Here is a 27326-nt window from a genome sequence, read left to right as displayed (position 1 = left end):
CCAAAAAAAAAACCAAAAACAAAAACAAAAACACCAAAACCCAACAACCCCAAACCTTGTTTGATGGATCGGGAGTGCTACCGAAACAGTCGGGAGCGGCCCTTCCTGCTTAGTATGGTAATTAAACACTTCAATTGCAATTATTTTCACAATTAAATAAGTCCCTAATTGTTATCCTAGGTGGCAGGGGTTTGGGTGTGTGTTCTTGCCAGTCCTTCCTCCCTGGGCTGAGTGAAGTGGGGGTGCCGTGGGGCCTGCTCCTGGCTGCTGTGCTGCAGGAGGTGAGTCCTCTGCGTGCTGGGCTGCTTTCTGCAGGCACCCCGACATCTCCCCTGCTGGGGGTGCCCACCCTGAGCCCCCCAGGGGGGTCACAGCTCCCTGCCCCAGGGAGGAGCGGGGAGGGGACGCTGCCTGCTTGGCTGTCACCTTGATGCAGGTTTTTCCCTGCACGGTGCCACCACCCTGGTGGGGCTCAGCGCCCCCAGGACCCCTCTGAGCCGGGCTGGGCTGGGTGCTGGGGGGGCTGCAGCCCTTCCCCGAGCCCTCCTTGCTCTCTGCAAGCCGCTTGCTAATTGCAAAGGTACAAGGGGGAGGTGGGCGCTGGTCTCGCAGGGGGATCGAGGTGCAACATCCCCAGCCAGCCTGGGGGTCTGAGGGGCTGGGGGGCTTCAGCCCGACCCGGGACCCCCCCGGATAAGCTCCGGGGCCCGGCCGGGAGCGGGACCGGGCTGCCCCCGGCCGCAAGCAGGGGGAGCTCCGAGCCTGCGCTGCCGCCGGGTCCGGTCCCCGGGGCGCGACGGGGGGGGGGGGCCCGGAGCTGCAGCACCGCCCCCAGCGGGCCGGGCCCCCTCCGTCCCCCTCCCTTCCCACCGGCTCTGGGACCAGCCGGGATCATCCTCCCGGTGCTGCCCTCCCGGTGCTGCGTGTGCCCGGCGGAGGGATGGGGATGGATGGGACAGGGGGGTGCCGGGGGATGGAGAGGCTCTTCTGGCCCGAAGAAATCAACCATCTCACTTTCCCTCCGAGTTAAATAGGTTTTTATACCGCTGACTTCTGCCCAGGCTCAGTCGCAGACATCCTGGCTTCGCAGTCTTAGTGTTGAGCTATTGGGGAGCGCCGAGCCTGGGGACGGAGCCCGGCTGCTCGGCGGCTCCCCGTGGCACAGGGGGCTCCGGGACCCCTCTCCCTGTGGTGGGGCTGGGGGTGTGAAGCTGGCAGGGGGAGCGGTGATGGCCCTAACAACGCCAAAACCTCCCCCCGAGGTGGGACTCCAGTTTGACCCCACAAGGATGCTGTGGGCCTGGGTGTCCTGTGCTCCTGGCTGTCAGCAGCCACCACGGTGGCCCTTCTGCATGTCACCCACCCCTCTGAGGGATGGACGTGGCCCTTAGGGCACCAAGGCTGTGGCCCAAACCCCTTTTCCCCACCCTGTGCCCTCCCCTCTCCGTGCCGGCCCTGCTGGGGGCACGCGCTGGCTCTCAGGCACCGCTGCCTGCTGGTGGGGGGGCTCCACGCTGGAGGTGTCCTGGCCCTGCCGGTGCAGGGAGAGGCTCTTCTGCAGCTCTTCTCGTGGCTCTTCAAGCACACCGTCCTCCCGGGAAGAAACTGGGGCAGGCAGAGGCCTCCTCGGTAGTGTTTGGGGAGGGAGCGAGTGCCACGTGCCAGCGCAGGGATCCTGCAGGGGAACAGAGGGGGTTCAGAGGACGTGCAGGGTGCGGGTGGTTCCCTTGTTCCATTTTCCTGCTTCCCAACCTAAGGGGGGCTGCATTAAGCACGCTGTGCGGCTGGGAGGGACGCGGCGTGGTGCTGTGAGGATGCTCTCAGCGCTGTGTACAGCGAGTGCTGCTGGTGGGGCAGGGCTCAGCAGGCTCCCGTTGCCCAGGTCACCTCGTTTGACACCCTGCTGAGTAGCAGGGCTTTGCTTCGTGGCTTTCTCTGCCTGCTCTTCCCCTCTGCAAGGGCCAGCCAGCAGTGGCTGGATTGTCACCTCTGCAAATAACTGGGTCAAAGTGACCCTGAAGGTGTCCCCTAGTGTGAGCAGTGCTCTGCTCCTGGCTGCTGCCTGTCCCTGATGGTGCAGGTGGGTGCTGTGGGGTTTCATGTGGGTCCTGCTGGGGACCCTTTCCGATGTGTCCCCAGCATGGGGTGATGTTTCCTGTCTCCACCCCTGTGTCACTGAGAGGAAATCTGTGGTCACGCCAGGACCTCAGATCTGCAAACCTCTCCCTAGATTGACATTGCTTCACTCTGCTGATTGGGCTGGTGATGTCTTGGGGGAAGCTGGTGTTTTGCCTCTGCCTCATGGAAAGTGAACGTCGTTCACTTTCGGAAGGTGTGTGTGGCACGGAGGGAAAGCATGAAGCAGTAAAACAGGAATTGGTTTTCCCTCTGCCCCTGCTGACGCAAGGCTCACACTGCTCCCTGCTTTTGGGCTGGGGACAGTGGTGATGTGACCCTGGGGAGCTGCGACCTGCTGCTGAGCCATGCTGGCACCCCCACATCACACCCAGGAACCCCCACCCCCGTGGGGACCCATGCACAGGGTCATCAGCATGCCCTTGGCTTGGATCAGTAGTTCTCTGAGACATGCTCACCCAGCCTGCAGCGTGCAGGTGATTTACTTTTTGCCCCCAGGGCTCAGTCAATACAGGAGAACCCACGTTATCAGCACGCAGTGTTTGAGGGAGCGTGTGAAGGTCGGGGTGTCCTTGCCTGGCCCTTCCCGAGAAGGGCTGCGCCGAGTGGTTCTGGGCAGCTTGGAGGCATCCCCACGCGTGGTGGCGAATGACCACGTCCTCCAGCTTGGCACTGCTGGGGAAAGTGGCAATGCCTGGCATCAGCTCCCTGCCTCGGGGGCCTGGTCGGAGTCCCTGCAAAAGCTGCCTGTGATTTGTGCGGCGCTGGTGCAGGCTTGCATGAAAATGAAGCGTGCTGGAAGCCTGCAGCCTGGGCGCAGCTGCCTCTGCAGCGCACAGAGGCAGCTCCCCAGCAGCCGGCAGGGAAGCTGGCAGCCTGAGGGCGTTATAGGATGGCTCTGTGCCCCCACACCTCCAGGGTACCTGGGGGATGAGGTAGGGACAGCGCTGGCCACCTCCCCTGGGCTTGGGAGCAAACGTTGCTCCTAAGTGGGCTCTGGTGTTGCCCCTCTCTGCCCCATGTGCCGTCAGGGTGGGATGTCTGGACCTGAAAAAATACAGCAGGTGCCCCTTCCAGAACCCCCAGCCCCATACTCACCCTATAGCCCTCGCCTCTGCCGTCGAGTCTCTCCCTGAGGACAGTCCAGCTTTGTCCTTTCAGCCTTGCAGAATGCTGGAGGAGGGCAGCCAGGAGCAGAGGCTGGGAGACGTGTGTCTGAGGGCAGCAGGCTGGCTGAGACTCACGGCAAGGCTTTGGCACTGGAAAGGTTGAAATTGCACATGAAGACACAAAGAACAGAGGGAGAACAGATGGGTCAGTGCCAGCCTGGATGAGCCAAAGTGCTCCTGATTTTGCTGCACGCCCACCAGGCGCTGCCTGCCTGGGATCTGTCCTGCTCTGCCCCTGGAAAGGGCAGCCCGGGGCAGGACGTGGTGGCCGGGACAGGTCTTTTTCCATGGAACTGGCTCCTCTGCTTTCCTTTACTGGGTTTACGTGAGTTCCTTCCCTGGTCAGTGAACAGTGGGAAGCAGCTGTGTTCCCTCTCAGCCCTGCATGCTCCACCCTACCTGGTCGCAACCTACAGAAACTTCTCCTGTGCCAGTGGCTGTGCTGTGCCTGGGGCCTCTTGTTTTCCAGGGAAGCGCTGGGGCCGGTCCCCGTCCCTGTTCCTGACACCCCTGAGACCGCCTGTGTTTCTCCAGGATTCCCACTATTGTTCGCTGGTCTCTTCTTTGTGCCTCATAACAGGAAAGGACTTTGTTATGAAGGGCAGCATTTCAAAATCCTCTGCTCTGAATAACCACATGTGGCCGTTCCGAGCTCTGCTCTCATCTGGAGAGGTTCATGGGGCTGTGAAAAGATTCACGTTGGCCTTCTCTCTTAATGTCTCTAGAGGAGAGGAGCCAGATTGGTTTGAGCTCGGGGTAAAATTGGCTGTTCCGGGAGCTCCTGCGGCCACCGGGTAGCCCTGGTGGACCCCGGCTGCCTGCCAGCAGCAGGGTGAGCACCCGGTGTCGGTGGTGCTGGCTTTTGGGGAACAGGCTGGAGGGCCCCACGCAGCCCTTGGTGCATCACTTCCAAGCAGATGAGTAAAAGCAATAGAGAAAGTAAAAGCAATAACCGATCATTCAGCCCTCGAGCTACCTTTTATCTGATTGCGAGCAGAAACCACAGCAGTGGTGCTGCGTAGTATGGGAAAGAGCTTTCTGGATTTAGAAAGGTCAAGAAATATCCCTGGGCTTGGGTCTCCCCCCTCCCTTTGCTGCAGTGCCTGGGTCTTGCTTGTGAGCACTGCTGCAGCGTTGGCTGCCACTCACCCGCTTCCCTCGAAGTCCTGCTCCCCTGGGAGCAAGCCCAGATGGGAAAGAGATCTCCTTGTCCCACTGGAAGGGGACGGGAGGTGCTCTTTCTCATGGGTCTCATTCAGATCTACTTGAGCGTTAGGAAAGGGCCCGATCTGCACCGCTGAGCAAGTCGTGGGGCCTGACCCAGCCCTCTCTGGGGCTGCCCTGACCCCGTCTGGGCTGCTGGAGGTGTCCTCTGGTGTCCCCTTGGGTTTCTGGCCATGACTCCTGAGCAGGAACCAGCTGGTGTTTTGCATTGCAAGAGATGCTCAGTTAATAGCTAAAACCCCAGCTGGTGCTGTGCAGGAGCAGCACAGCTCTCCTTCCACAATTACCTGCTCCTGGGGCAGTGCTGCATCATCTGCATCAGTTCAGCACATCTGCTGAGCACCGAGGTGCTCCTGCACTTGGTGGGCCGGGGTCCTGCCAGGATGAACCCCCCCTGGATGGCTGTTCCTCTTGCTAATTGCTTTCCCTGCACTCTTCTGTCTCCCTGTGGCTTATCAAGGTCCTCCTCTCGCAGAGCCCCAGTGCACGAGCTCCCAGTTTGTCCGGGAGCTGCGCTTTTGTTTGTGTAAACAGCACAGCCCTTTTGGTGCGTCTGCAGAAACACCGCTACCACGCCAGGTGCATGTTTTGATATACACCTGCAACTGTGTTTGCTAAATGTTGTCCCTCTCCACTCTTTATTATTGACTTGGAAAGTGAAGAAGAGTTGCAGTTTGCATTTGTTCTGGCTCCTCCGTCCTGCTGTGTCTCCTGGGGCAGCTTCCTCTGCCTCTGGTCAAGCCCTGCCTGAGCATGCAGGGAAGTGTGATGGGGGCTGAGCCTCTTGTGTGGCTTTGTCCTCTGCCTCACCTCCCCACATTCTCCTTCCCATGGCTTCAGAGCCCGTTTTGGGGACAGAACCAAGGGCACGTGCACGAGCACAGCTTCTCTGCGGGCATGTTGAGGACAGGGAATGAAAGGAGAGCTTATCTGCAGGATGGAAAGTTTCTGGGCTATCGGGGAATTATCAGGCACTGCCTAGAGGTTAGATTAAAACCTGGGAGCAGCAGCTTGCATGGCAGCAGACAGCACATGTCCCTGCTCTCCTTATGCTTAGGGGAGGTGAAGGAGGTGCAGGCTGACCTCTTGGGGATGTGGGATACCACGGAGCACACCCACATCAAGCCTGTCTTCTCCTTGACTGTACCCTACCAGGATGTGCCCCAGGGTTGTTGGGCTCAGGGTGGTTATGGGTGAATTTTTGGCTTCAGTTTTGGGTGGTTGTTTGCATTCCTAAAACCGTTGCCAACCTAATTTTGGTTATTCTTGCTTCTTTCCAGAGATGGGAATGGAACTTGCTGTTGGCTGAGCTCGCTGCTGATGCTGACCCAGAGCCGCGACGCTGGGGCGCGTGTTGGAGCCGAGAGGGGAACCCGCAGAGCCAGGATGGGGACCCAGAGCTCCGCTCCTGCAGGGACTCGCAGTGTGACCACAGGTGCCCTGACAGTCTGCGCCCTGGGGACAACACCCACTTGTCCCCGCTGTGACAGGCAGCGACATTTCCCCAGTGCCCGTGGCCGTGCCAGCCGCCTGCCCCCAGAGAGCAGGGCACGGCCAGCTCCTGGGAGCAGCTGTAAATAACAGCTACACCCCCGTGGTGTGTTTGTTAGCAAATTCTGATGGCAAAGTGGTCCCCATTACCCAGAGAAGCCAGGGATGCTTTGTGATCACGGTGGTGCCCAGCCACCTGGCGGAGCCGAACCTGGGCCACCAGCACGGATGGAGGCAGGGCCCCCACTGGTGCTGGGTTGTAAAGAGCAAGGGGTGCCTGGGCAAGGACCTGTTGCTGGGGCATCCAGCTCGGTGCTTAATGACTTGCAGGCTAAATGAAGGTCTAGAAAATGAGGTCCCTACCCCTGCCCTCCTCCCAGGGACGGACCGACCACCAGGGTGCTGTGGGTGAGAAGGCTCTTACCTCTGGAGGGCTCCGTCAACCAGCGAGGTCCCCTTCCCGTTCCTGATCTCCAACTTCAGGCTTTTCCCCTCCTGCCCCTCCTGCCTGTTGGGGCCCTGCCTGCAGTTCCTGCCCCTGGGCCGCCCCTTCTGGGGGGGTGACAGGCGGGAGCTCCTGGCTCCCCCCGTCCTCCAGCAGTGCAGCAAGTGCTGGTAGGCCACCCGAAAATCCCTGTTGAGCGTGCCGTAGAGGATGGGGTTCAGCGCCGAGTTGGCGTAGCCCAGCCAGAGGACGATGGACATGGGTGCTCCTTTGACGCTGTTGTTCCCCCACACCCCTCGGTACGTGAACACGGTGAAATAGGGGAACCAGCACACCACGAAGGCGCCCAGCACCACCGCCAGCGTCACGGTGGCTTTGTGCTCCTTCACCATGGGTGGCATGGGGCTGTTGCTGCTGCAGCACCACGTGTGGTTAATCCTCTTGGCTTGCTCCCTCGCTATCTTGAATATCCGGTAGTAGGTGACGCACATGATGACCAGAGGGATGTAGAAGGTGAGCAGGGCGTCCACCAGCCCGTAGATGGGGTTAACCTCCAGATCGCACGTTTTGGTGCAGTTGGGGGTGGTGTTCTGCACAGCCGTCCCGTTGGTGTTCCAGCCCAGGTGGATGGGCAGGAAGGAGACCATCAAGGAAACCGCCCAGATGATGACCAAGCCCACGGCCACCCGGGAGGGGGTGACCACCTGCCTGTAGCGCAGCGGGGTGGTGACGGCGAAGTAGCGGTCCAGGCTGATCATGAAGAGGTTGAGGATGGAGGCCGTGCACAGCATGACGTCCAGGCTGGAGTAGATGTTGCACAGGGTGCTGCCGAAGGGCCACTCGTGGGTGAGCTCGTAGAAGGCGGAGAAGGGCAGCACCAGGAGGGCCAGCAGCAGGTCGGTGATGGCCAAGGAGACGATGATGCAGTTGGTCAGGCTGCGGAGCCGGCGGTCCAGGGTGACGGCCAGGCAGACGACGATGTTGCCGCAGAGGGTGAACACGATGAGGATGGTGAGGAAGGAGCCGACCAGCAGCTGCAGGGGGAAGCTCATGGGTTTTGTAGCGTCTGTGACGTTGCTACACGGATCCATGGTGCGGTCGCATGGATGGAGCAGTCCTGCTCTCACCTGGCTCTGCGGGTGCTTGGAGTGAGCCTCTACCAGGCAGCCCTAGAGCCCTTTTCCAAGCCAATTTTGGGCCTGCAGTGACTTGGAGAACACTGCAGTCATCTTCACATGTTCAGCCTTGTCTGCTGGGAGTGTCGTGGTCTAGGAAAGCCATGGCCCTGCGACTTGCTGCTGCCAAGTGGCTCATCTGGTGCTGGAGCTGATCCCCTGCAGCAGCTGCTGGTGGGTCTCAGCTGCCTTCTTCACCTCTCCTCGGTGAGGTTGTGTCCCATCGGGTCTCACACCTGCCTCATTGTGTGCTCGGGCTGGAGATGGTGGCTGGCAGTGCTCTGCAGGGACAGAGCTTCACTACTTGAGGACAACCTGCAAAGAAAGCACCAAGTAAGGGCAACGGTCCCTTGAGATTCCCATCACCAGCCCCTCCAGAAATAGGGCATCTGTGCCTCCCTGGGCATTTCAGACTATTTAGACCTGAACCAGAGAATCCCTTGGCAGCTGGGGATGCTGCCCAGCCCTGGGGCACCCACGTAGCGTAGCGATGGTGAGCGAAGGACAGGGGTTTCTCAGGAAATGAGTCCCTACAGGCTGGTGGTAAAAAGGGGGCCAGGAAGAACAGAGGAAAGAGTTTTCCTGAGAAAGCAGCACGCTTCAATTATGCAACCTAGTAAAATTAGTCATTGCTGCATGGTTTATGAAGCTCCACAGCTGATCTGTGCCTGTAACTGGGCTTTGAAGTGTCCCGTGCCTCGTGCTGGTCCCTGCTGTCAGCAGCTGTGCTGACTCGAGCATCCTGGAGCACAGATCCCTGCTGTCTCCATTTGGGGTCCCAGGGGGAGCAGGGAGCCCCTCTGAGCGATCTGACACCTGGGCAGGAGCTGGCTGAGGAGGCTCTGCCAGCTCCATCAGCTGCTCCTAACGGTGGCTGAAAGCAGCCAAGAGCTTCAGGGAGTGCTTGGATGAAGCTCCTGCTGTGGGGCAGGGGTTCAGAGTGGGGAGCAGCCCTTGCAGGTTTGCTTTTTATGATTACTTTCTGCCTGGATATAAATAACAAAAAGCTATTTTTTTTTTTTTTTTCTCCAAGGGCAGAAAGCACACAACAAACCTCTCTAACCTGCACGAGGGCTTTCAGCAACCCGTTAGGGTGCTCTCCAGGACCTTGTCGCTATAGGTTCACAGGGCTCCCGGCTCTTGGCTGATGGCAAGCAGCGAGAGTGTCGGGAAGGGGCTCAGAGGAAAAAACAAAACACTGCAGGGATCAGCAAGAGAGGCTGGGAGCAGGCTGGGGAGGAAGGGGCTGGTTCTCTGCAGGGTGCAGAGATGGGGCAAAGTGAAGAGACTCCAGGAGAGGAGGAGGTCCTGGGAGAGGCCGCTGGTGAGATTATAACACGCTCACTTGTCAAGAAAAAGATAATGGCACGGAGCGGGCTGGGCTGCTCTTCAATTGATGTGTGCCTTTGACTCAAGGTTAAAGGCAAGCGAGCCAAGGCAGGGAGCATCTGGGAGCGAGTGCCAGGGTAAATAAGTGCTGATTGCCGGGAGCCACGTGGGGATCGGAGGTGACACCTGCAGCCCTGCTGCTTCGAAGGGAATTAGGAGTGAGTGTGAAGTGATGAACCGGCCCGTGGGATGCCTCCTGCTGCATGGAGCGAGCCTGGTGCCAGATGGGGGGTCTTGGGAATTTGGGTGCTGGGGCGAAGCCTGCTGGGAGCTGGATGCGGTGCTTTCAGCCGTGGTGGCGGCGTGCAGAGCATTTCCTTGCCTCCCTGCAGCGCGGGCTCTCTCCGCAGCAAGCTCTTTGTTCGCGCACAAAGGGAGCGGGGAACGAGCCGAGCGCTGCCGGCTTGCTGCTGGCAGCCGGGAGAACAGGTTGTTCGCGAAGAAGGGTATTTCCAAGAGAAAGGGATGTTTTTTCATTACTCCTAACGCGCTGGAAATGGCAGGATAAATTATAGGGGGAGTAGCACGCTTAGAAAATGCCGTGGGTGGATCGCAGCCTCCTCCGTGGCTGCTCCACCGCACACCAACAGCCTGCTCCTGCTGCCGGCTCACGGGGGCTGTGCAGGGGGCTCAGCACCCACCGTGGTGAGCCTGCCTGGTGGCCAGGGTCACCCCGACTGTGGGCCAGGGAGCCTGGTTATGCTGCCGAGACCCTCATGGCATGGTCTGCTCCTTCCCCTGTGTTTCAAATCCCCTCGTACAGGCAGCGCTGCTGATCCTGCAGACCGGGTCACCGACAGTTTTGTTTCTTATTGCTTCTCTGATTAGCTCGGGGTGAGAAGCAGACACTTTATTTTTCTTGGGCAGGGAGTAGGAAGCATTTCCAAGTGTGATATGGAGCTGCTGAGCCACGGGGTGGAGCATCCCCACGGAGCTGCCAGGAGCCTTTGCTCCTCCACGGGCTGGGGCAGGACTCGTGGGGCGGATGCAGGATGCAGCACCATGGGCTGGGTCCTGGCACGGTGCTCGAAAGGCAAAACCTGAGCTGGGGAAGGGGGTGGGAGAGGTGCACAATGCCCAGGGTGAAGCACCCAGCTCAGGTTGCTCTCCTGCAGCACTGTCCTTCTGCCACTCTGCTCAGCTTCATCCAACATGTGGGTCCTCAGTTCCTGTTGTATTTCAGCAGGGTGAATTTATGTCCTCCTCGATGTACGCCCAGGGCGGCCGTTTCCCATGGCAGCCCTTCTAGCAATGGGCTGCATAAATCACACCCTGCCGGCCCTGTCTCATCGGCAGGTTTTACACCTACCTGACTGTCTCCATTAGCACGGCCTGGATGTGCTCGTGGACAAAAATCTCCCTCCAGCCAGCGAGGGAGCAGAGGAAGGCATCGCTGCTGGTTGTCCCTGTAGTGCCTTTCCCAGCGGTGCTGGGGCTCTGATGGATGCTATCGCTGCTGCGAGACCTGGTCAGGCTGCAGCCGTTTTCCTACAGACATCCTAGGGTTCCCTAAAAGCCTGGTACTTCTCCTGTGCTATTTTGGCTGCTCACAGTCCCTAAGTGTATGAATTTGTGCCAGCCCATTTTGTTTCTGTTGATCTTTGGGTCCTTTGGTTCTTCTCCTGCAGCACTTCAAGTCCCCTGCCTGGTTCAAAAGTTCTCCCAGGCATCTCACTAGTGCATTTTCTTGAAGGGCTTCCATTTTCTGAGCCAAGACCACTAAGGATAACCATTAAATAAATTCCATCTCTAGACTAATGTTTAAGGAACTCTATTAACAGCCTTCCCCAGAGCACTACTGATCCTCCTGTTGCAACGTCCTGCCGCCTTCCCCATTAGCCAGTTTAACCTCCTCACAGTCCTGGTAGTAATTCCTGCCTCCTGCCCGAAGGGTTATTTTGTGCTCTGTGGAAGCCCATGTACGACTGACCCACTGCATTTAAAATATAAACTATCTCCTCCGGGGAGGAGGCTGTGATTTATCTATGGAAAATTTCTCTTGCACTTTCCCTTCCTCTGCTCCCCCTGCCATTCATCTCAGCAGCCCTTCCTTTGGCGCTGTTTGTTCCAGCTCTCTGTGCGCTTTTGCAGTGAGGCTAATGGGACAGCATCGGTAATATGTTTGCTGCTCTCCATTCATGTGGTTCTACTTCTGCCTTAAAAGGTTCATTGCAAATCTGTTAAAAGCTTAGGTTGAAAGCAGATAGATGGGCGGGAGGGAGTGCTCGGCGAGTGCCTGGGCATGGCAGCTTGTTGTGGGGAGCGTTTCCAGGTCCCTCAGACCCGAAAAGTCCCTGCCTTCTGTTGGTGTGTGTCCGAGCAGGGCGCTGGCACAAGTCACTTAGGAGCAAAGCAAATTCCCCGGCCCCACGGAGCTCGCAGCATGGCATCATGACTTTTTCCAGAATGGTGCTCGAGTGTTTAATCAAGAGATTAAACAGCTGGGTACACTGAGAGGTGCTTCTGGCAGGGCTGCATGGCAGGGCGGGGGGGATTTCTGCTGGGTTAAGGAGGATGTTTGAGGTTTGGTGGTGGGGAGCAGGCAGGGCTGGGAGCTGCCAAAGGGCTGTTCCCACCCTGTGCCGGAGCCGTGAACCTGTCTCACAAACGGGGGAAACCCAAATTCCCCAGAAGCGTGGCTCGAAGGCGAGGTGAGGGTGCCGCGGAAGCCAGCTTGTCATGCTGTCTGCGGGGGCTCACTGAGGGTGTGGGGTTGTTTCTGGTTTGTCAGAGCACCCTTTTGGAAGGGCTGTGCTCCTCCCAATGCCCACACTTGTGGTTTTACCCCTGGAACATCCCTGGCCCCCTTATCTCCATCTCCCCCTGCCCTCTGTGCACCCACGCTCTGATGGGCACATGCCAGCTGTGGCTGGGTCCTTTTCCAGCCCCTCTGCACCCCTGGGGCTGGGGGACAGGCAGGGGGGTCCCACCTGGCAGCACCCCCAGCACTTTTATCCCTGCTCCTCAGTTCCCTCTGCTGCCTGTTGCTCTCTCTACCCCGTCCCAGCCTGAAAACTGACTGATGCACAGCAGAACTTGCTGCCTACGGTGTGAGCAGAGGGGCTGGGGAGGCAGGACACGATCCCCCTCCCCACCACGCTCCCAGCCCTCTGTCCTGTCCCCCCTGGAGGGCAGGGGATCCGTGGGCGAGGGTGTTTGGGCCCTCTGAATGCAGAGAGCACCAAGGGTTATGCGGAAATGGGCAGAGAGCAGGCAGCGCTTGAAAAGTTTGCTCTGTGGTGACTGCAGGAGAGAGGTGAAACTGAAAACAAGGGTGCCGGGCTCCTGGATATGCTTCTAGCTGCACGAGTCATGGCAGAGATCCCACATCCAGCCTGCTGCCCCAAACCCACGGCTGGGTTGGAGTCCTGAGGACAACACCCCCCTCCTGTGCCTGGTGACCAGTCCCAGATACCAGTGGAGACACTGGAAGGACTGGCTTAGGTGCAAGAAGTTGGTTTAGGAGCAAACCTTGTGGGGAGGTTTCTGGGGCGAGATGCTTCACTCCTGCCGGGCAGGGCGCTGCCTCTGCACCCCAGGAATGCTGCACCCAAGACCCCTCTCTTCAAGAGGTCTTGAACTATCAAGAACTAAAGAACTATCAAGAACAAAAACTATCAATGCCCGATAGTTTTTGTTTTGTTGGTCCCCACCAGCAGAAGTCCCCAAACTGCCCTCCGCTCGGGGCAGTGTGAGGGGACAGCACGAAGGTGAGGAGCGGCACCGCCCTCACGCTCTGAGCCAAGCAGGGGGTGCCCAGCACATCCCGACCCACCGGCCCCTCCGAGTTCTCACCTAGAAAGCCATTCACCAGCTAACAACCAAGAGGAAAAAGAAGCAGGCAAAGCTTTACCTGGGAACGGCGCCGGTTTCCCGCAGCCCCTGGAGCAGGTGGGAGCCCCAAGTTTCCCCCGGCGTGTGTGGCTTGGTTTGTGCAGGGAGCAGCGTGTGTGCGAGCTGGGGCTGCCTGCTGCCCTCCCTCCTCCTCCTCGCCTACCAATATCCAGGCAGCGCGCTGACTGCAACATGAGTCAGATCACAAGGGGGTGGGATCACAGCCTTGAACTCAGACGTCGAGGTTATCATCCGGCAAAATTTGAAATGCTGAAAGGAGTCGTGTTGCGGGCACGTAGTGTGTGGGGCTCCCCTGAGCCGTGCCAGGCCCAGCAAGGCACTGGGTGCCTGCTGATGTCCCTCGAGCAGCCCCTTGAGCTGCTCCCCATTGCAGACAGGAGCTTGCTTGCTGCTGGAGGTCTGATGTTGTGGGTCTTAGCGTAGAGCTGTTTTTGTGTTTAGTGTGAACCCCCAAACGCATCCGAGCCTGAAGCTTGGGTGTCTGAGGTGCTTCAGAGGCTGCAGGGCTCTCTGGCTGAGGGGCGTCAGGGGTGTCAAGGCATTCTGGTTGCATGGGGAAAAGAAAAGGAAAAAGGGGCAGAAATCTGCAGAGTTGAAGCAGCAGGAGGAGCCCATGCTGCCCTGCCAGTGCCTGACAGAGGCTCCAAGAGTGTGGCCAGCAGCAGGGATGCTCCCGGCTGGGTGCTGCCCTTGGGGCTGCACCAAACTGGTGGAAACTGTCCCCTGCATGTGCCACTCGGAGGGCTGTGGGGGGCATGCCAAGTGACAAACAGGCAGTGGCAGCCTTTCCTGCTTCTCATATGTTTCTTCTATGGGTTTCAAAGCCTTGTGCAAATATTAACTGCTGGGACAGCTGTGCAAGGAGCTACTTCCCCTTTTAGCTCTTGCCCTAGGGCTGGGCTGGCAGAAGAGCTCTGGCCAAGCCTGGCCATCCCGATGGCTCCATGTGGCTGGGGTGAGCAATGCCGGTCACTTCTGTGCCCCCAGCAAATAGCGAGGGGCTGACGTGTCTCACTGAGGGCAGGATGAGGCCCTAGGATCCCCAGCTTAGGCAGAGTTGGATCTGGCTCCTCCACCAGCCAGGCTGCGATGCCCCAGTGCCAAAAACATCCCTGCCTCAACCCCAGCCAAAGAGGGACACCAGCCGCCCTGGCACACACAGCAAAACACCTTTGATGTGTTTACCTCTGCAGTCCCAAGCACGGATCTATCTTTAATAAGCCGGGGGTCTGCTGGAGCTCCAGTTTTTCTGCTGAGTGGCAGTGCTGTGGTTCAGCAGGGACGCAGAGCAGCTGCTGCGTGGTATGGAGGGAACCCTCCGGCAAAACAAGATTAAAATCCGCTGAGGAATGTTCCTCAGCCAAAGTCACTAGGGTATTGACTTCTATCCTTTGGCTGTGCTCTAGGAGGGATTTTTTTTTTTTTTTGGTCTGGAAGTCTCAGGCTGTGAAGTGCTTTGTGGGAATAAAGGGCTCTGGCTATTGGGCCAGGGCCCCCCAACTCCCTCACCCTGATCCCTCCCAGCACAAAGTCCCTGCTGCCTGGGGAGCAGGAAAGCCACACGAGCTGGGAGCTGGGTGTGCTCCGTCCTTCCTTGGGGAGCCGGGAGAATCCAAAGCCTCCTGCAGCTCTGTCACCCCATGGGCTGCAGCGGGGGCTGTGTGCAAGGTGCTGGCAGGGACATCTGAGCCATCACCGCCGTGCTGCTGGTGACACCGGGGCTTGTCAAGAGCACGCAGACGTCGGAGAAACTCATGGACTGGGACTGAGAGCCCCAAATGGGCTGTGCAGAGCTGTGGTGTGAGTAATGGGTCAGGAAATGAAAAGGTTTTCTGGCATCCCGTGCATGTTTAAACAGCAGTTTATTAAATGTGACGACAATGCTGGGAGCTGGGATGCTGGGAAAATGCAAGAAAAGCCAGGGAAAGTCTGGGACTTCTGGAACAGGGATGCAAGATTTGGCAAATGAGAGCTCCTAGAAAGCCTTTGTGGAGGAGTTGTGCCCGGAGGAAGGCAGCAGATGTGGGGGACCACCGTAGCAGGTCAGCTCGATAGGGGCCGGGGGAGTCCCAGTGGGATCCCAATACTGCTGGGAGAGCCTGCGCTGGCGAGGTGGGACTTGTGCTGAGCTGTTTCCTAACCAAAATCTGTAGAAAGATCCTGACCTGGACACAGGAGCTGCTCTCCGTGGGTGGATGGGAGAGGGCAGTAGTCCACTCAGACCCTCAGAACATGCAGTGAAGCTAAAAGTCAGGGATTTCCCAGATGTGCTAAAGTGGGTTTTATTAATTACTTAGCTTGTTTTTTCCCCAAAATATATTCCAGTAAAATCCTGCCATGGACAAAAAGGTTAACTACAATAGATTTTCCTGCTTGGGGCTGTGGAAGCTGAAGCACACTTATGGGAATGGTCGCTGCAAGGGGAGGAGGCGCAGAACAGCGGCAGGGAGTCGGGCACCAGGGCCTGGCCAGCGTGGGAGGGACCCGTGCTGGAGACACAGCCCTGCCCCACGGTGACCCAGCTCTAGAGCAACATCCTGCTGGGAATAACCTACTTGAAGCTATATACACGGGTTGCCACTAATTCTGGCTGTTCCAGGAACATCTCTGTCCCCAGGCACCTTTGTCATACCGGGACTGGAGAAGAGAAGGGTGCTCAAACCTTTCCCACCCTCCTGGGTGTGTCACTGGCGATCCCAATCAGACTTAGCAGGATCCCATCTGCTGCGAGATGGTGTCAGACTACAGACACTGTCTGTGCCATATTTCTATAGCTTCTTAGTGCAGAGAGGGGATGTTAGAGGTTTATTTCCAGTTTGCTGGTCTATTTGTTTAATACAAAACCCTCCCAGCTCTAACGAGGACTGGAGCGTGCTAGCTGGCTTCCCACTAGTATTAAGCATCCTGCAGGTGGCTGAGGGCTCACATTTTCCAGCATCTCCACAGGTCAAGGAGGGTCCTCAATTCACACCCTGCTGCAGGGGACTGGGTGACAACAGGGGCTGTGGCAGCCTGCTTATGCTGCTCCGTGGCTGGCGATGGAGCTGCTGCTGCATGTGGGAGAGGGTAAAGAAGCAGGGGATTTTTCCGCCCTGACCCACGTATGAATGTCTTCTGATGCAGGTAGGGCTTCCTGAGGGTTGATCTTGGCTGATAGGGGCCTCCTCCTCACCTCCTGGGTGCAGGAGGACTTCCTCTTGATGGAGACTTCCGTGGCTGAAGTGCTCCGTGGGTGAGGGGCACACAGGGTGTGCAGGGCCTGGAGGATGTGTCCCCTGAGAAAAGTCCGACAGAGTTTTGCAGGACCAGACACCACAACCTACCTCTATTTCCAGGTCTGCCTACCTCCGGGAGGAAAAGCAGCCAAGGGATTAGATTGCAAAACCAAAGATTAATTTAAGCTTACTCATCATAAGGACCATCACGTGCTGGAAGGAATTTCTCAAGGAAGTTTAAGTTGGATGAAGTCCCAAAGCCTGCCTGGAGCCGCAACACCTGGCATTGCCTGTGTATCGCTCTGGGTGCACCCAGCCCGTGCACGCCACCGGCTGCTGACAGCCACCACCGTGGGAGCGGCTGAAATGGCTCGGGGTGAGCGATCTGCTGCCTGCCAGGGATTGCGTTGGGGTGGAGCAGAAATGGGTGCTGAGGTGTGCCCGGCACGCTCATCTGGTGACAGACACACTGGTGGGGACACCGCTGTGCCAGGGATGGGTGGAGGGGTCAGACCCCACCATGCACAGGGTGGGCATCGCTGGGGCCAAGAGGCAGCACGTTCCCAAATTATGTACTTTTTTTTTTTTTTTTTTTTTTTTTCCTTTACACAGCCTGGAATGAGGCCAAAAACCTAGGGCTGGAATCTCTCTCCAGACAATTAATTATTGCGGAGAGACAATTTGTTAAGCAAGAGAGGCTTTTAATTTGCAAGAGCTCGTCTATTCTTATTGTATCTTTTAAACTGAAGGAAGTGGAGTTGATCGAAATAGACTGGAAATAGAAGATTTTAATTTAGAGGCTATGTTCAGTGTGCTGACAAAAATAGGAAACAGTGCTCTCAGAAGAGCATGCTCCCCCTGAAACCTGGCTGGAGCGTGCAAAGAGTGCTCAGGAATATTTCAAATCATTAGAATAGGTTTGAAAAATCTTTCATCGAAATTCAGCTGGACTTGCTCAGAAAAGGCAGGACCGTCCTGGATTTCTGGGCTGAGACCTTTTCTTTCCCTTGCACGGCACTGAGCTATGCCTGCCCCACAGAAGCCCCAAAGCGCAAGGTGATGGGGAAGAAGGTGGAAGAGGGATGTGATGGTTGGGGCAAGCTGGTGGCTCTGGGACTGGTGCAGCCCCTGCATGGGACTGGTGGCAGCTGGTGGGGCTGGGGTCACACAGGGACCTGCTTCCAGCTCAGCATCTTCCCAGCAGACACCATGTGTTCTCCAAAATCCGACAGCCTGTGCAGCGAAGGATAGGTTTTGACCGGTCTCCTTATTGCACTCGTTCTTTTGAAGTAGCTATATTTAGAAATCTTTGTGAAGTCTCACATTGACACTTTTCAAAGGAGAATGGTTCTTTTTTTTTTTTTTTTTTTTTTTTTTCTTTGAAACAACTTATTTAGAAATTTGTGCTTATCATTCGTGCAGCATAGCAAGTAGGTTGGTCTGTAGATTAAGCTGGAAATGGAACTGAGAACCTTTCTTGTCATTGCTCTGAATGCCTCACCTGCAAAATATCCCAACTTTTTGTCCCAGTTCAGGCTGGGGATTACTTTAAGTCCATGAATAGAAGTCTAAATGCTGTAAGGAATAGCCACTGACTGGAAATGAGGTGCTGCTGTCCTTACAGGACGAAGAACTCTCCCAAAATGAGGCACCATGCCCTCTGGCTGCAGGTCTCTCAGGAAGGAGCTTGCTGCAGAGATCGCATCAGCTGGCTGGAGGAGAGGAGCCAGCCCCCGGGCAATTCAATTGGAAACAGAATCGACTCTGTTTGCTTCAGTTTAAAAAATAATAATCTGTAATGAAGTGAAGGCAAAAGGGAAAATGGGTAGAAATTGAATTAGAGCTGCGCTGGTTCCAGCACTCCCCTGCGGCCCCTTCTGCAGGCTGAGCCCCGCCAGCGCTGGGTCCTTCCTGGCTGGCCCTGAAGCTAGAGGGGCCCAGGGGGCAGCAGGGCCACTGCTGCTGTGGGGTGCAGGCCTCTTGGCAGCAGGAGGGCAAATTCAAGGGTAAATGGCTGCAAATCAGCAAAACCATGCCACTGCTCGGGTGTGCAGGGGGGTTCTGATGTCAGCGAGGGGGGCTGCGTGCGCTGAGTCCGCGTGGCAGCATTTGATTAGCACAGTTGATTAGGCACGTAGCAGGCTTGATGTTCTGCTCAGCAGAGATGAAGATTTTCCTGGAAATGTCTAGAAATCAGATGTCAAGTCGAGTGCTGCAGTTAGGGAAGGAGAGTCAGCACTCACACATAGGCTGAAGGCATTGTTCATGAAAACCTGCCGTAGGCCGCGGCCTCTGGCCTGCACTCACTGCCCTCTGACTCCGGGTCCCAGAAAACCTGATATTTCCACCCCCATCTCCTCACTCCTCTTATCCTCACGCCCTCTGCACACCCACAGGATGTTAGGAAGAGCAGGCATTAGTTTTGAATCATGCTCAGACCACCTTTAATCTATGCCCCATCCTGTCTGTGCAGCAGCTCCATTTCTTCTTTCTTTCCTTCCTCTAATGTATATGGCTAAAACTTCTCTTGCTATTTTTCTTGGCGTTCTCTGCAAGACCCAATTCAGCCTGACCTTTGCCAGTTCTCACTTCATGTCTTGGGCGTTTCAATCCATAGGGTAGGCTGCCTTTTTCCTTTACAGCACAATCCTTTTACCCCCTCCTTTATCAGCCCTCTCTATCCTTTTATGTAGTTATTTCCTTGGCCAGCACAAAAGCCTTTCCTGGGCTTGAAATACATGTTCCAGAGATCAAAGGTGTGAAACCAGTACAGGAAGCTCCAGGCCACCTCTGTGTGCAAGTCCCCAACCTGCTGTCCATCTGTTTGTGTACTTGGGGCTGCAGACCTTTGAGGCAGAGCCCGCAGCACGGCGCTGGGCAGGGGCGGGGGTCGAGCAGTGGCGTGGGAGCAGAAGCAAGACCACAAGGAAGGAAGTTCCTTGCTCCCAAGGATCAGGATGAGAGATGGTCCCAGTGGCCTATTTTTATCTCATTTTCTTCTCCTGGGGAGGCACCATGTATGGAGTGATGCTTGGCAGCCATTCTGCTCTGGTCCCTCCGCGAGCTTTATCTTGCTGTCATGTCAAAGGGGGAAGCAGACAGAAACATTACCAGTCCCTCCTCATGCTCCCTGGTTTCTAATCTAGCATGAAAATAGCCTTGGCCATCTTGTAAGGTAGAGAGAGAGCATGGGAGTTGTGCAGGATTCAGGGCATGTAGCTTCTAGAAGATCAGTTAGGGAAGAAATGGTAATGCGAGGCTGAAGGCAGCTGGACAGCATTGTTTTCTTTGGCCACGTGCTAAAATAAATAAATAATAAAATAAAATAATAATTAAAAAAAGCCCCAAACTCCCTGAACAGAGTTTTGGACAGGCCAACCCTGGGATTTGGAGCTGTGTTCTACAGAGTTCATTAGTGTATCGCTGAGGATCATCGCTCTGAGGCCAGAGGACAGTTTCCTGTTAATGCCCAGAGCACCAGGGTTTTCTCTAAGGACTCTTGCTGGGTAGATGTGAAGCAGGGAGCAGCAGTGCTGCAGTGTCCCCTTCTGCAGTGAGAGCAAACAGGTCCGGCTGTGGCTGCATGAGGGGACGCTTGTCCTTTGCCCTCTGGCAGCTGGGTTTGGATAGTGATGTGCTATGGGGTTTTGGGGCCTTCACCCCTGAAGAAATAGAGACCAGGCTGGAGAGGGCTCTCTGGGGTGGTGTCTCCTGGCCCCAGTGCCTGGGAAGGGCCAGGCTGCAGAGCCCCTCCAGCAGCACCATCCTACAGCCAGCGCCATCCCACTGCTGTCCCCACCGCCGGCTCCGTTTTGGCCATCAGGAAAGCCATTACCACGGAGAATTTCATTTCAGCCTGTGTCATCTGGAGCAAATGTCTACTTCTGGTGCTTCTGCCTTGTGTCTCTGTGTTGTGTCTCAGCTCCCCAGGCAGCCCTCATCCTTCATAGCTCAGCTTTAAAATACCACCACACTGCTGCATGACAAAGATGTGACTGGTGCCACCCTAATGCGATGGTGCCCCTGGTCCTCAGCATGTCCCCTCCAGCCCTTCTGTTCCCCCAGCTCTGCAGGGAGGACTGACATCCTACAATGTCTTCAAGTCCGCTGCCTGACCCCCAGGCCCTTGCTGCTCTGACTCAGTGCAGGGATGCTGGAGCAGCCATTGCTGAGTAGCACCGCGGTGTAGGAAATGTTCTCCATCTGCTTGGGATTTGGAGAAATATCCATGGTCTCCAGCATATGGGAGTCTTTCACTTTTCTGCCAACACAACTGTTTTTCCAAGGCTTAACTGTTGCCAGAAATCCGTGGAGTCAAGACCTGTTATTTCTCTGGTTCTAAGGAAAATTCACCCCAGTCTGCTTTCCACCAGCGAGAAAAGATCTCATCTCAGAGAATAAACTCAGGCAGAAAGCGAGCAGCCCCTGATGTCCTCTCTCACTCAGTAATGATAAACTGGGGAGGGATCATTGTGCTGGGGCTGGCAGCTCGCTACTTGGCCTGGGTACACTCTGGGCTGCACAAGGAAGTCTCACCCATTCTCAAAAGATGTTTTAAGCATCTTTCCAACTTGATCATGCTTTGGAAGTGGCTGTGCTCCTTCCCCATGGTGCCTTAGGCACTGCGAACAGCATAACGAGCTCGCTGCCGTGCCGCCTATGCAGCTCAGCAGAACGCTCATGCGGAAAATCCCCAGGTAATTTACCCTGAGTGGGATCCTGTGATTTGCTGACATTCCTCATAAAGGGAAGCAAACATGAAAGGAACAAACGTAGAGGTGCTAATTTGGAAACTCATTTCGACTAGCTCCTCACTGACGTGGTAACAGTTAGCAGGGAGCCCCAGTGATAAATAGTTGCTGAAATCCTGAATTGGCTGTAATTGGCATGAAGCAGCGGAATTCCCTGCGTGAGGTGCAAGTTTCTCCGCATTACACCCTCCTCGGCAGCCGCAGGTGAATGCAGAGGTAGCTTTAGCTGCACGAGGTTGCAGAAGCAGATGTCCTGACACATGCACACCACAAGATCATATGCAGCCTCCCATGCCAGCACGGCTTTACATCACTTACTGCTTCTGGGAGCTATGGGGCTTTACTCCAGAGGATGCCATACGCTTCTATTTAGCTGCTCGCTGTAATTGCTTATAAACTGGGAAGATCCCAAAGGAACCGTTACTTTTCTGTGCTGAATGCTTTCCTCATTCACTTTTCATGCCGACACCTGCAGGGACCCCTGAGCCCAAGGTGTGTTTCCCTGCAGAGCTGGGCCCCTCTGCTGGGGCTGGGGCTGGATGGGATGAAGAGGGCCAGGATTTCCTCACGGACAACTCACTCTCCTTCCTGGTGGCTCATCCTCCCCAGAATCTCTGGGGAGGAGAACACAGTATCTCCCCGACAAGGTGCCTAAGATGCATCAGCAGAAGTGCCGTGGGTTGGGAGCACAGCAGCAGCTTCTCCCTCCCCTGGGCATGGGCTGGGGCTGCTTCTGCCACTTGGATCCACCTTCCAGCACTGTGGCCAGACATCTAATGGCACCTGGGAGGCTGGGGGATGTGTAAAGAAATGCAGATGGTGAGAGCAAAGCTTGGATGTGGGCTGTCTCTGCTGAGTGTGACTGTTTTTTGGAGTCAGGAGCCTGAGATTTAAACAGGGTGAAATTAAAGTTTCTTTTCATCGCCTTGTGTCTTCCAAAAGAGCTGCTGATGCTGATGTTTGTAGGTGTTTGTGGTTGCAGTAACACCTTCAGGGTATAGAGACTTTGCTTGTCAAGAGAGGAAATTGTGCTGATACCGTTGCAGGTTTTGTTATTTTTGGGTGGCTAATGTGCGACTCAGCCAACAAACCACAGAGCCAGTGGTCACATCAGCTGCGTCTCAGAGGTAGCATCCTCCATCACTGCTCGACAAAGCAATTGCAGGAGCAGACAGGCTGTGTTTCTTTGTAACCACAAACTCTGAAAGATCTGTCTCTGCCTCTCCAACACCGTGCCTGCAGCAGCTGGGTGTTAAACACGCCTAGGGTGAGTCAGGTTCAGAGCGCTGCTCGGCTTTTTAGGTACCGAGCGGGCTCTCGGATGCATAAGTTAAAGTCAAAACTATCTGTTGGGCTTCTTCCATCTGTGGCACCTCAGGCATCCCCATCCACTGAGATGGCAGAGATCTGCTTCTGCTTATCTGAAAAGGAAATTGATGTACAGATTGTGAACTGTGGCAGCTAGACCACAAAAGCAGGGCAGCTTGTCTGGCACAGAGATATGAAAGATCTCACCTAGCTGCGTTTGTACCTGGCAAAGAGTAATTCCGTGTTTTCTTTGGCTGGTGGTGCTCTGAATTTGCCAACTGCTTTGATTTATCGTGGCTGATTGTGTGGTTTTGGCCCTGCTGCACTCACCATTACAAGCCCATAGCTAGGCTCCTTCCACGCAAATTTGCTCCGCTTTGAGTAATTTCTAAGAGTTTGTTAAATCACAAAGGTTTCTTCTCCCTGCTCCTTCCCAGGTAGCGGGTGTTTGATGTCAGCAGAAGCCGCGGTTTAGTACATACACTTGTATATTTTTAAATGTCTCTTCTGTATGATAAATATCCTTGAAATATGGTACTCTAAGTGGCTCCAGAAAGATTAGCCCTGTTTGAGTTTTTTGGCTGCAGTTGGCTGCACGTCCTCTGAAAGGCATGACATGTTATTTAAGAAATATGTTGTGTTAGGCAAACTCTTCACAGGCTGAAGACATCCAGCAGCAGTGAATGATAAACTCTTTATGCATCAGGAGATGTAAATCTTATTTTCATCCTGCCAGCCTCATGGCCAGTTTGTCCCGAGCCAGCCTGGGGGCTTGTTGCCTTGTCCCCTGAGTGCCTGTCACCCTGATCGTTGGGGCAGGTGGGTGGTGATCGCCTGCTCTATGTGCATAGAGGGTTCCCTGGTGAGCCCCAAGGGTCGGGGGTGCAGGGAGAAATGCAGATGGGGCGGTAGTGCCCGAATGACCCCCCCCAGGATGGTGGCATGGTTTTCTGCCATGCAGCTGGGAGCAAAACTCCCCCTTCCCTGCAGCTTCAGGCTCTCAGAAAATTGAAGGCAATGTGAAGCCATCGACTCACAATGAGTAAAAGACGCTGAAGCTGCAGCTCAGAGGGACACAGTCCATAGGGAGGGACTCTCAAGTCCTGCTCTGACTGCTTGATCTGCTTCCAGTCCCACGCAGAGTGCATCCCCCTATCTGGGACTGGTTTCCATAAACTCAAAACAAGCTCAGAGACGGCTAGCAGGGCTGCAGCTGTGATTATAACCAACCTGACCTTTCCAGACACTTCCCTTCCTTGAGCTGGAGCACTGCTTTTTCAAGCCAGAAGGCTGATGTCAGGATTGCTTCATTCAGCAATGTTAGGAAGGGCTAATATACACCACTAAAAGCTTGCTAATAGCTCTAATTAGGCTGCAGCTGATGCTTCCTAAGTGGTTCTCCTTCCTCCTCCGCCTCTTCCTTGCAGCTATTTCCTGGTGGAGCTGAGGAAGGTGAGGTGGATTAATGCTACTTGGGGAGACAGTCAAGAATCCCAGCTGCAATTTTCTAATTTTTTATTTTTATTTATTTTTTCCCAGTGGGTCAGGGAGGAATTTCTCAGGCCAGCCATCTGCTTCTGCCTGGACTGAGTTGAGGTGCAGGTGAGATGTTCATCTTGGTGATGGGGTGCTGGGAATAAGGATAGTTGGGGAAGTTGACAGGCTAGAGGTAGAATGAAAATGCAGCTTTGAAGAGCAATTCATCCTTGCTGCTGGGACCTTTCCTGGCTGCGAGAAAACCGTCAAGTTGTGTCCCTAAAGTCATGCAATCTACCCCCCTCCTTGGCTGAAAGAAACTGTGATAAAAGGGTTTGAAGAAGGAGTTCACCTTAAAGAAAAAGCTTTGTTGTAGCTTGCTTTGTTGTTGTAGATTTTTTATTCCTTTTTTTTTTTTTTTTTTTTTTTTTTTTAAACCTTGAGAAGGGACTTGCACGTCAAGACTTTAAGCTGCCTTGTGACACACAAGATTTTTAAGCTGCTTTCTTTGTGCTGAAGATGCTGGCCCTGAAGACACGGAGGATGCCTGCAGAGGGGGGTGTTTGGGGCCCACCACCACCCACCACCTATTCCCCATCCACCCACAGCTGCGGGGCCTGGGCACAGGAGCCCTGGGATCCCCCTGCCCAAGATCTGAGGTCACATCCCCCAAAATGTGCCACCAGCTGCCCTCCAGCCCTTGCCTCTGAGATTCGTGCGCTTCATTTCTTGTCCATATCCTCTGCTTAAAGATGCCTTTTTTTCCTGTGTGTAAGCAGGCTCCTGCAGCACTGTGGAAAACGCTGTTGGCTGTGCTGTAGTGAGGTGGGTTGTGAAGCCTTCGCAGAGACCGGGGCAGCAGAGCTGTGGGGTTCTGCTGTTCCTTGGGTTCCTAATTCTGGCTCTTCTACATTTTGGAATACAGTTCCTATAACGCAGCTGAACAACCCACTGTGCAACCTCTCTCCGTGGGGATGCATGGGCATACTTTGAAAGCCTCTTTGCTTCAAACCCCCACAAAAAAAAAATAAATAAAAAATCAAGCCACGCATACTTTGGGGAAAAAACACCCGAGCAGATGACTTGGAAATGGCTCTTGTGTAGTGCTGGCATTGTGTGCAGGCATATGTCCTCCGCTTCTGTGGGCCTAAAAGCAAGTAAACAGTGATTGTGTTAGCAGATCTTGTTTCCTTCTTAGAGATCAAAGCAAAGAGCAGGCTGAATTCTTGTGGTAGTGATGGCTTTTTGAGAGAGGCCTTCATTGAAGCCTCTTATGGGGGAAAAAAAAAAAAAAACCTCCCCACCACAAACAACTCAAACACCTGATGAGAAATGAAATAAACCCTGTTCCTCTCACAACCCTGGGCAGTGACTGCAGAACCTGGACTTTGCGTGGTGTGGGCCGAGGGACCCCATCTCCCCGTGGGTAATGGCTGGGAGGGGAGCAGAGAGAAAATAATCTCTTCAGCATGGGCCATGGCATTTTCTGCTGTGTTTTTAGGCACGTGCTAGGGATGGAGATGGCAGAGGAGGAGGGGAGCACCTGGTGGCCTTGCAGGTAATAACCTGCAGCGGGATGCAGGTGGGAGGCTGGAGGGCTGCTGGTTGAGCTGAAGTCTTGATAGTGCTGGAGGTGAGGAAGGTGGGCTGGGGAACCTCTTCTTGCTCTGTTTCCCTAAGAGATGCTATTAGTCTGAGCAGCCCCAGGGCTGAGCCCACGTACTGGTGCGTGCAGAGCACGGGGGCAGGCAGTGATGGCTCAGGGCAGGACCGATGCTGCAGTCCACGCAAGGTGGGCTGGCTGTGAGAGCCTGGCGTTATTTCAGCTTCAGCATCTCCCTGGGATGTCAGTGACTTCAAATGATGTGCATGTTTCTCTAGGTCTCAAAGAGAAGGACAGCTGCCCATCCAGTTGGGCAGGGATGTAACCAGACCTAGGACTACCACCAGATAAGCATTTTTCTACAACAGCAGGCCTAGGAGCATCAGGGTTGCTTAAGTTTTGAAAGAAAAGCTGAATTCCCCACATTCTGTCTTTGGGACTCAAGGGAAAAACATTCCTTGAAATCTGCCAACATGTTTCATGCTGGTGACGGTGCTGCTGACGGTGCTGCTGACCACAGGGGAGCTGAGCTCTTACAGTTCCTAGTATCCCCTCCCAGCCACTGGGAGGTGGCTGTGCTTAAGCAAGAATCGTGTGGAACTCATCAAATGTCATGCACTAGGCATCTGATCCCCGGATATATCCGGGAACTTGGTGAGGGTTCGTTGCACTTTCTGGGAGCCTTGCTGCCCAAAGGGACTGGAGAGAAGCGTGGAGCTCGCTGCTGGTTTCCTACACCCAGCCGCTACCCATGCAGGGAATGAATGCACGTGTGCATGGAGGGGTCTAAAATACTCCAGCCTTGTGCTGTGGCTGCTGTGAAAACAAGAAGGTGGCCAGCACCATACAAGGCTGGAGGCAAAAATGCTTCCTTTTGTATTTCTCACCAAACAGACTGCTGGGAGCACAGCTGATAGAGTTGCTGCACTGACTGCAGGTGAAGAAAATACAGAGCCATGCAAGCAAGTTGGTACATGCAAAGGATGGAGCTTTTTAAAGTGAATATCGAGAAGAAAAGAGCCCTGGGTGTGCTGTAAGCCTCATGTCGGCTTCCGAGGTCTGGACTTGTTCTGTCAGCGAAGGCAGAGCTATTGGTGTGCACGGACCTTATGTGATTGTTTTGGGGGAGTTTGGAGCTCAGTGTGTGTGTTCCTGGAAAACCAGTGTGGTGTGTGCTCTGGGCCAGGTGCTGTGGTGCAATTTGGGAGCTGAACAACGCTCTGCTCCTCGCCATGCCCAGGTACATCTCCTGCTTCCCTGGAATCTGCTGTTTGGCAGGCTGCAGGGCTGGATAGTGTGGGGATGCCAACACGGGGTGCTGGCAGCCTTCTGGATGGATGTTGTCTGGCTTTGTCCCTGCACAGGGGCACTGCAACTCAGCCTGCGTTTCCCTCTCCCTCCAGAGCCATTCTGCTCAGCTCTTTGCTGCAGGAAAAGCAGCAGGGGTGTCCTGAGCCCTTCTGCCTTCATTTTTCAGGACTCTGAGATCTCCTGCTTTAGGGTCACTTGTTCTTTGGTGGCTTTAGGGTGGTCCTTCACCTGGTTCCTTGCACAGCAGCAAGATACCAAGGAGCCTGCTTGCTCCAGCCTTCCCCTTTCAGGTGTCCCGAGAGGTTTGGGAGATCTGGCAGGGCATCCCATGCTGTGCAATTTGGGTGTGTATTTGCAACATCTGTTTTTCCTCGCAGCTAGGGTTTGGAGGCTCTTAAAATGCAAACAAGGGCAAGCTGCACAAATACTCTGCTGCACAAATGCTCTGCAGCACTGCATGCAAGTAAGGACCGTGGGAACAGTTTTGGGGGTCATCCCATCATTCTGCTGCCTTTGATGTAAGCAGTGAATTGAGAAATGCTGTGCATGGAGTATCCCCAAAGCTGTCCTACATGTGCGGGGCAAATGCTCTCAGAAGTGCCCTGGGGCATGCAGAAACAGCAGCTCGAGGACTGCGTTATGGCAGGGCAGTGGAGGAGCTGGGGCACCTTCCTGTAGGAGGTTGGGGATGTCAGCGTGTTTCTGGTGGTGGTGGTGGTGGGGAATAAAAAGGACAGGAAATGTCACCCTTTAATATTTCTTATGAAATTCTGGAGAA

General features: G+C 55.2%; 2 protein-coding genes and 1 long non-coding RNA gene across 4 annotated transcripts in view; 2 read left to right on the top strand and 1 right to left on the bottom strand.

Annotated features, from left to right (window-relative positions):
- Nucleotides 1–1020: 1020 nt before the first annotated feature.
- Nucleotides 1021–13114, bottom strand: HRH2 (histamine receptor H2). 2 transcript variants are annotated; one of them, XM_084536082.1, is made up of 4 exons: nucleotides 12883–13114; nucleotides 6445–7955; nucleotides 3235–3395; nucleotides 1021–1675 (listed from the first exon to the last, which is right to left on the bottom strand). In XM_084536082.1, the coding sequence occupies exons 2-3, from the start codon at nucleotides 7554–7556 to the stop codon at nucleotides 3377–3379; spliced, it is 1131 nt and encodes a 376-aa protein (XP_084392208.1). In that variant the 5' UTR covers nucleotides 7557–7955; nucleotides 12883–13114; the 3' UTR covers nucleotides 1021–1675; nucleotides 3235–3376. The 2 variants fall into 2 exon arrangements, with proteins under 2 accessions (XP_084392208.1, XP_084392207.1); XM_084536081.1 differs by lacking the exon at nucleotides 12883–13114 and having other exon boundaries at nucleotides 6445–11531.
- Nucleotides 13115–14373: 1259 nt separating this feature from the next.
- Nucleotides 14374–27326, top strand: part of LOC311444706 (serine protease inhibitor Kazal-type 5-like) — an 82535-nt gene continuing 69582 nt past the window's right edge. Inside the window, exon 1 of the mRNA XM_084536068.1 lies at nucleotides 14374–14684. Coding sequence (XP_084392194.1) covers nucleotides 14663–14684 — 22 coding nt within the window. The 5' untranslated portion in view covers nucleotides 14374–14662. The remainder of the gene's footprint in view (nucleotides 14685–27326) is intronic.
- LOC311444728 lies at nucleotides 23617–24862 on the top strand. Its single transcript, XR_014698022.1, has 2 exons — nucleotides 23617–23760; nucleotides 24082–24862. It is a non-coding gene; the product is annotated as an uncharacterized lncRNA (long non-coding RNA).

The sequence above is a fragment of the Aythya ferina genome (assembly GCF_964211825.1).
Source record: "Aythya ferina genome assembly, chromosome: 14".
Taxonomy (NCBI): domain Eukaryota; kingdom Metazoa; phylum Chordata; class Aves; order Anseriformes; family Anatidae; genus Aythya; species Aythya ferina.
This window is presented reverse-complemented; position numbering and strand designations above follow the sequence as displayed.

Bases quoted from the DNA above. Each gene is read 5' to 3' on its own strand.
- HRH2 (XM_084536082.1), bottom strand. From the start codon at position 7,556: ATGGATCCGTGTAGCAACGTCACAGACGCTACAAAACCCATGAGCTTC.